This window comes from Pholcus phalangioides, unplaced genomic scaffold (assembly GCF_987345545.1).
Source record: "Pholcus phalangioides strain wild (caught in Gottingen) unplaced genomic scaffold, Ppha-v1.0 ptg000031l_1, whole genome shotgun sequence".
NCBI classification, from domain to species: Eukaryota; Metazoa; Arthropoda; class Arachnida; order Araneae; family Pholcidae; genus Pholcus; species Pholcus phalangioides.
The window spans coordinates 9072286-9081148 of NW_028301621.1; the positions used below are offsets into that span (position 1 = coordinate 9072286).

Consider the following 8863-nt stretch of genomic DNA (forward strand, 5'->3'; position numbering starts at 1 on the left):
ATGGTTTTGAATGGTCTCACAGGGGCAACGTAAGTGTTTCAAACATGAAGGTGCTCACCCCGAGCTTAATAAAGGAAATTTTGATTTCTGAATCAATTCTGGGAGTGCTCGGAACCATGTCACAAATTTTCGTGAGTGCTCGAGCACCCACAGCACCCCCGGTTCTGACGCCACTGGTCTCCCAGGTGTAACACTGACTACAAGAATTATAAATGCACATGGGTGCGGTGGCCCAGGTCGATAAGATACTCGCCTAAAGTACCGAAGGATGTTTAGAGGTATCGCGAGTTCGATACCCGGTTCGTCCTTGTCAGAAAACTTTCCTGACACAAGGGTACAACAACAAACGACGACTTGACCGCAGCAAAAAATTGCTACCGCAGGGAGTCCTTCATCGAGGGGTTAGCGCACCAAGCTCTCGATGAGTATAAAAAACAAGCCTGCCGTTCGGAATCGGCAATAAATTGTAGGTCCCGGTCTATTAGCCCTCGTGTGAAGAAAATGACCGTGGTGCGACAAAAAATGATCAATGATATAAGTGCACAGTTCCCCTCGTAACAATTCCGTGAGAAAATTGTAGAATTAAATGCCAGAAAATTGTGTTCCTCTGAAGTGTCTCGATTGTTCAGAAGTGCTGCCATCTACCTTCCGGAATTTCGCAGGTGTGTTCTTCACCAGACTTGGCGAGAGTTCTCACTACCCCAAACAGTTTTCTTCTTTTTTTTCATATAGAATTCGGACAATTATCCTCGTGGAGTGCCTCGTGGTTTTACTAGCAATCTATTTATGCAGATTTGTCGCTTCTGGTTTAGACGGTAGATGGTGGCACTTACTAAGCACATAACATGCATTAGAATGAATTTTTGTTATTATTATGTCAGGAGAAGACCATTGGCCGGAGATGTTCAAGGCCTGTGGAGCGGATGACCAGTCACCGATAAACATTGACACATCGGAGGCTGACCTGAACGATAACCTTGACGAATTCGATTTCGACAACTACAACGATGACCTGGACGATGCCGTCATCAAGAACAATGGCCATACAGGTAAATAAATATATACGACGCGAATTCGGTCTGTCTGACATACGCACATTTAGATATCAAACATTAACATGTGGTCAGTTGCGGCAATTACCTTATCCCACTCGTTTTCCTCCTATTTCTTTTTCTTTTCTAGTTGCGGTTTTTCCCGCAGCCGGTGACGAGCAGAGGACGATCGAAGAAGGCGGCATGGATGACACCTACGAGTTCGTTCAGCTCCACTTCCACTGGGGATCGGACAGCAAGAAGGGATCAGAGCACACCATCAACGGCAAACGTTTCCCACTCGAGGTTAGAACACCTTTGGGCTGGGTCCAGGGAATTTCAGATGAGTATTTACAGGGGGTGGCGGCTAAGCGGGCCAGGGCTGCAAATGTGAGGGATGAATGGTCAGGGAAATTAGAGCAGAATAGGAAAAAGGTGGCCCGTCAAAACCATAAATCCGCCTCTGCTTAGATAGTAACTATTTAGGCAGAGACGTAACAAGGGTCAGGTGCACAGGTGACCTAAGGCGTGGTCAAGCATGTGAATAGCCACACGAATGACCTACAGAGCATGCAAGCACGCGAGCGAAACGACCATACCGCTACACACTGTTCTGACGTTACGTGGTCCCACGTCACGTGGTGAATTCTGATCCGTGGAAATTCCGTGACGCGAGAATTCACATGTCACATTATTTAAGGCCAGGTCAGTGATACCCACTGAAACACGGTCAAACTTTTCTCATTACATACATGCACTTTTCACTATTTAACACTAACATAATTTAACTTCCTCCCTTCATAGACCTTCCTGGTGAGTTCGTATGCCGACCGTCGGCCCTGGCGGGCTGGGTATCGGTTTCAAATTCAAACCAAGTCTGGACCCAGTGCAACACGGTCAAAATGAAAAAATTTAGGAAAAAATGAACGAATTTTTTTTTTTGTTTCAATTATCGAATAATGTAACAGGTATTTAATTGCTATTTTGCAGATGCATTTGGTGCACAGGAACATGAAATACAAAACCATGGAAGCGGCCACCAAGAAGGAAGACGGTCTGGCCGTATTGGGAGTTCTCTTCAAGGTACCGCCAAATCATTTTCCCACAAATCTGAATTTATTTTTTAAACATTTTGGCGAAAAATGGGGGGAAAAAATCCTGTGTTTCGTTTCCTTGCGATTGGATGTGTTGAGATATCGAAGTTGAAGTGATTTTGTTTCTAACATTCGGGCTATTTCCTACTCCAAGATTTCTTATGAAGCGTTTATCGCCATCTAGCGGAATTTTATCGAACAAATCCCTGGGTTACGCATTAGGCTGGAAGATGGCAGCACAAATCATTGAATTCGAGTGTTGTTTTATGATCGGAAAAATATTAATGAGTTAAAATAATTTTTGTTCGAATAAGATAATTGTTCGAATAAATTTTTGATAAATTTTTCTAATAAATTGAATTCGACAGAATTGGTGCTACGCAAATTTTGCGGTTCCCTGGGGTATGTTATTTTCTCCAATAAGCTAATGTAGTTTATCTAAAATTTAGAGGAAAATTCAATAATTTATTTATCAATTACAATAACAATTAATTCAAATAATTTATTTTTTAAATTTGCAAATTTTTTTTACGTATTCACAAAATTGCTCATTTAAATATTTTTTCCAGAAATTGTTAAAAATTATCGAAAGTGAAAAAAATTCATTAAAAATTTATTAATAAACGTTCGTTTAAAAACGAATATGAAAATTGAATTGAAACTGTTCTGAAAGTTTATCAAAATGCTTATTTTTGATTTATTCACAAGATTTAATTAAAGTAACCGCACATGCACCTCGTTCACATTCCTCAACGGAATTTCTAACGAACTGGTACTACATGCCGGAATGCGCGCGTACGCGTTGCGAACCTAAAATGAAGATTGTTTCTGTGTAATGCTTGCTATGTGCAGAATGAGTAGGAAAAGACCCAAGCGGCGCGATAGCGCTTTGTTTATTTTACATCGATGAATCCCAATCGGAGCAATAGCGCTTCTTGTGTTTGTTAGGTAACGCGATTCTCGTCTTTTTCTCATCGCTCCGCCACATTTATTGCAGTTTAAATTGTTTGTTCATAACACAAAAATATTGTTAATTTGTAATTCGTTATTTTATAAAATACATCTGTATTATTACATATGCGTACTGTAAATTTATAAATATTTCAAGTTTTGTTCGATAAAAATTATTGAGAAGATAACAATGAAATTAAAATTTTTATTTTGTAATGTATTATTGCATTATTATAGTATTATCCTACCTATTGTAAAATGTACTATTTACATTAAAAGGAGCTGTGTGATGTACTTGCTTCAGTAAATCTGAGCGCGCGACTCCAACAATTGGTAACGCACCGTCAGTTGTCCACAATGTTCGAAATGTACTGGGTTTTCTCGACATAAAATCTCAACAGCGCTGCTTGGGATTCAAACGGTTAAGGCCTGTTTCTTTCTGTGGCGAGGCAGATCGACTTCAAGCACCCCCCCCCCCCCCAGCCAATAATGCGATTCTCACGTATTCCCAAAAAAACCGCAGTCAGAAGCTAGCTTCTCAACCACTCATCTACCAGGGGGGGCTGTGATTAAATTAGAGGAAATTAATTAAACTATTATTAAATTAAATTAACTATAAAATAAGTTAAATTATAAAAAAAAAATAAAATGAATTATAATTATCAAATACGATAAATCTTATTGATGGATGATTTTTTCTCCTTCTCCCACGATACATTAAATAGAGAGACTTTCTCCGAAACAACGTGCCGAGGTAAACTTCAGAAGAGAAAAACGTTTGTTGTCTCCATAGCCCCCCCCCCCCCCAGCGTCAAAGGTGGAGTCGACTGATCTAATGTATATATGTATATATGAATTAACATCATCATCATCGTGCCCCCCCCCCAGACTTCCAAGTCTATCTCCGCCTATGGTGTGCATGCGTGCACGTTTTTAAAATGGAATATTATTTCAATCTCTTGACGTTCCGTTTCGTACAAATAAGAAAAAAAAAGATCTGATACGGAGGATCAGGGTTCGAGCCATAGACTAAAGATATAATTATTATTATAACTCTGTGGTCCGAGCATACAACTAAAAAAATTTCTTCGTAAAAATAAATCCAGATCATCCCAGGATGATGGGAGCACGTCTCTGTGAGTGCGGTTGCTCGGCCCACAAGAGAGGTCGTGTGTTCAAATCCCGGTGGAGAGTCAATCCCGGAGCTTGTCTTTCCGAAGTTCACCCGAACATAATAACCAGAAAGTCACTTGATTTGTTTTAATTATTAAGGTTTGATAAATTGCTTTCTGTCATTCGTATTTCTCTGAGGAGTGAATCAGAGACTGAATTTTCAGATTCAGGGAGAAGTGTTTGACTATTTTCATTTTTCTATTCATGAAAAGAATCTCATTTTACTCGTTTTTTCTTTCTTCTTTTTTAATGAATCGGAAAAGATATCGGCCGAAGACAATGAAGCGTTCGAACCGATAATCGACAAACTGGACGACGTCAAGCACAAGGGTGACCAGTCCGACCTCGACGATTTCGACCTGATGTCGCTGCTGCCGGACGACCTGATGCCATACTACAGGTACAGGGGCTCCCTGACCACTCCACCTTGCAGCGAAGTCGTCACCTGGACCGTCTTCGCCGATTACGTTCATATCAGTGAAAAACAGGTAAATAAATCAATCTGACCACTCTGATACTTAAATCTTATTTCAAACGCCCCGTCATTAGATCAAAATCCGCTGACAAGTATCTTAACAGTCTTTCTAACAGACACACACATATGAACATGAACTCATAGCTAGTGCCGTCTTAACACATGGGCCTACCCGGACACGGCCCGGGGGCCTCGAGGGAAAAAAAGAGGCCTCACGAAAGTGAGATCTCGTTGAAATTTTTGTGAATTTGCAAGGAAGGGCCTCCGAAAAATCATTTGGCACAGGGTCCATGATGTTCTTAAGATGGCCCTGCTCGGGGGCTCATAATGCTCTTAAGATGGTCCTGTGCCTTTCCCTATCGGGTAGGCGAACTTGTTTAGGCAACCTGCCACGCAGAATACTCGTTGGGACAGTGTTTGCGATTGACCGCAGGGCCCATTTTCTGCTAGCCAAATAAGGCATTTGCCTAGACTCCTTCATTTTCGGAGCGTTCACAATTTTAACAACATAACATATATCCGATGACTAACAACACATCTTTCGTCATAGATACAGGATCCCCCCCCCCACCGCCACCCATTCTTGCTTTTCCCACGGGCCCCTCATTTCAGAGTCGAGTTCTGCCCATTCCCTCAAGTTATAGCTAGGAAGTACCCTCAATTCCGGAGTTCTTAACATGAATTCTTGACCAAAAGCCACTCTTCGTGGCCCAAACTTAAGTCGCAGAGGCATCCGAGATGGGTCCACTTGTGGTCCTGTTACGAATTCACTTATCGCGTCACTGGTTTCACTAATTTTGAAAAGCAAACAGTCCCATGGGTCACGAAGCTGATCCTGTTATTGATTTTGGGTCGCGGCTGCTAAAGATTAAGAGCCCCTGCCTTAATTGATTATCGGTGGATACGTCGACGACCCAGTTCCAAGATGCAGAAAATTTGCATTTTTGCGTTATGCACGCCGTGAGGACGATGGAAAACGCCTCCACATATTGCAAAATAGCAACAACTCTTGATTCTGCTTTCATGCTCCCTACTGTGTAGTTAAACCCGAGAGTTGAGATTCCCATTCAGTTCCTTACAAAGTGAACCTTTAAAATGCATAAATATTCTCAAAACATTGAGTTTTGAATTGTTGCCTTTTTGAACTGGACCGTTGATATTATAGAGCAAAAAAAAAAAAAAAGAAAAAAAAAGAGTTATTCCTCGGGTTTGTAAGATGGAGCCCCTCTCACATCGTTCGAGCGAATGCGAAACATGCATGAAGTAGAGCAATTTTGGAGAGTGTGAGCCATTTCATTAATACGAAAACATGTCGCGGGCCCCTTAAATCATCTGTAAATGTGCTGTGGGCTGCTTAAGTGATCCGCATATGTGCCGAGGGCTTCTTGAGTGATCTTGAACCATGTCGCAGGCCACTTAAGTGATCTGGAAAAGCATCCCAGGTCAATTAAGTGATATTCTAGATATATGCTGCGCTTTACATAAATTATCTTTTAAATGTGCCACGAGTTATTAAATTAAAGTGATCTGGGAGTGCACCATGGACCACTTAATTGAAGTGCGGACCACTTAAGTGATCGGAAACAGCGTTCCAGGTCACGGATCTCATCAACGGACTCCGAGGACCGGGGGGGGGGGGAGTTGAGCTGGTATGTAGTAGTAGAGTAGAGTCGCAAAATGATCCAGACTCGCTTGATGATTGCATTCTCGGATTGTTCTGTATGAAGTTATATTGTGTACCACTTACTGGTTGAAAAGTAATAATAGTAACTCTTGATGCAGCTTTGGCCAACACCCAATGATATTGACTTGACCGTTTTCTCCACAGATGCAACAGTTCCGCAACCTCCTCGCAAGTGAGGCCGGCAAACCAGATGAGGACCTCGACGACAATTACAGGAACGTCCAGCCTCTCCACGGCCGGGTCATTGAAGTATCACCGGACGAATCGAAATCTTCGGCGTCGTTCTCTGTGTCTTCGCCACTCGTCTTCTTGGCCCTTGCCGTCGCTGCTTTGACGGTCGGCCGTAAGATGTAAATGCATGTAATGACCGTACAGACACATCCAAACTGAGCAGATAATTGTGTTCTTGTTTTTATTTTTGTTTTTCTCTGTTGTATTGCCGATTTTATTTCTAAGAAACTGTTCATGAATGGGTGATGCCACGGCCTTGTCAACTAGGCCAAGAACTTGGTTTCTGTTTTTCACGTTGAACATGTTCATGCCAAAAAATAAGAAAACCCATTGGATGCCATAGGCTTTAACCTGAAAACGCAGGTGCCATATAGCCCTCATACCACTCATTGTTATCGCCTTCACGTATGCGATTTTTGATTTTCCACACGAAATTCGTGCTAATTGAAGAATTGTTTTCACTATTTTTTAAGAATTTTCCCCCTTTTTAAGAATTATTTTCACTATAGTACTTTTAAGAACTATTTCCACTGTAGTACTTTTTAAGAATTATTTCCCTCATAATACTTTTTAAGAATCATATTTAATATAATACTTTTGGAGCATCATTTTCAGTGAATTAATTCCATTATTCTTCTTTTTGATAATTATTTTTTTTAATAATTAGTTTGACTATAATACTTTCTAACAATTACTTTCACTATAATCCTTTTTCTAACAACTATAATAAGTTATAATAATTATGCTCACCATTTTTCGTTCCAATATATTTTTTTTTACTTTTTTCTTCCAAATCGGTTTTAAACATATCCACTGTATAGCCATATTTAAAAATAAAACTATAATACACGGTACGTACTCGATGGCAATGGCAAGTTTCAATTCGGAAGTCTTTTGATTCATCATCATGGTCTCAGCAATCTCTCCCCCGTACCCCCGATCCTGTCCACGGACACCAGTTTGAGAAATACCACAGATTGCGGTATTATTCAATTCGATTATCATTCTTTCAATCAGGGATGGATATATTTGTGTCCAGGGTTGCCACTGCAGAACGCTATTGCGCTAAATCTCTCAATTGGCGATTAAATAAATAACCTAAATTGCTAAATTACTAAAAAAACAAACTTTGTGCCCTTCCTGATCCAACGCCCGGGACACCAGATCCCCCTTCCCTCCCCAGTGGCAACCCGACCTGAGCAAGCAAAACTTTTTAGGGGCGTTCTTCGTGCGCAGGGGGCAGAGGGACACGGAGAACCCATAGTCCCTCCCTCCCCACTTATAAGACGGTCAAATATTATAAATATTTGTTGATATTTTTTGAAAAATTAAAGTTTCGGATGAAACTTGCCAAAGGTCCCCCGAAAATTTGTAGGGCCTTTGCACGTGCCCCGTTTGCCTAATGCGAGAAGCAGGCACTGTGGTTGCGCCCGACAATCGAATAATAACAACGATGAAAGACTTCACTTTGAAACTCGCCTGACAACAAGAAGCTATTTTACATATCATGACCCACGATCGTTCTGCGAACAATTGGTCCGAGTCTGAATGCGATTGTTGCCACGCATCGAGAGAGAGAGACATTATTATATTGTAGCAATTATATATATATGTATTTGAGAAATAATAAGGCTTTTATTGTTGTTGTATAGTCACGGGGGATGAGAGATCCTCCCCTCCCATTCAAATTAATGAAATAATATTTTTTATTATTAGAAGAAAATGTGGCAGTTTATTTTTCGTGTGCCAATATTACTATTACTATTATTATTATTATTATCCTGTTGTGTGTGTTTTATTCGTTTTGTTGGAATCTAATCCTCACTTTTTTTTCCTCTGTTGTTGTTGCTTCTATTTGTTGAAAAAAAAAGATATTTAAATGAAAATAGCTTCTATATGTGTTTTGACCTTAAAGTTATGATCAATAAAGTTTTTCCGAATCTTGGTATTGTTGTGGTGTTTGATTGTCTTGATGTTATAAGGTAGTACGAAAAACAATTCGATGAAACTTTCGGGTTTTTAACGATTCCAATGAATAATATGTTTTCGGCATTAATAGTTTCTGAGAATTGTACCAGTAATAACAGTTTATGGGAATTATTTCAACAATAACTTTAACATCTGTTGTAAGAATTAGACTTCTAAGAATTCTTTCGAAAACAACAAAGATTTATGCAATATTCTTTAATAATAAAAGTTTAAGAGAGTATACTGGAATTCTTGA

The 8863-nt window shown here is 40.1% G+C and overlaps 1 protein-coding gene across 1 annotated transcript in view; it reads left to right on the forward strand.

Annotated features, from left to right (window-relative positions):
• Nucleotides 1-8585, forward strand: part of LOC149067106 (carbonic anhydrase 2-like) — a 68163-nt gene extending 59578 nt beyond the window's left edge. The window contains exons 3-7 of the mRNA XM_089252892.1: nucleotides 882-1049; nucleotides 1183-1337; nucleotides 2022-2114; nucleotides 4513-4737; nucleotides 6553-8585. Of these exons, the coding sequence (XP_089109018.1) occupies nucleotides 882-1049; nucleotides 1183-1337; nucleotides 2022-2114; nucleotides 4513-4737; nucleotides 6553-6762 (851 nt within the window). The 3' untranslated portion in view covers nucleotides 6763-8585. The remainder of the gene's footprint in view (nucleotides 1-881; nucleotides 1050-1182; nucleotides 1338-2021; nucleotides 2115-4512; nucleotides 4738-6552) is intronic.
• Nucleotides 8586-8863: the final 278 nt, after the last annotated feature.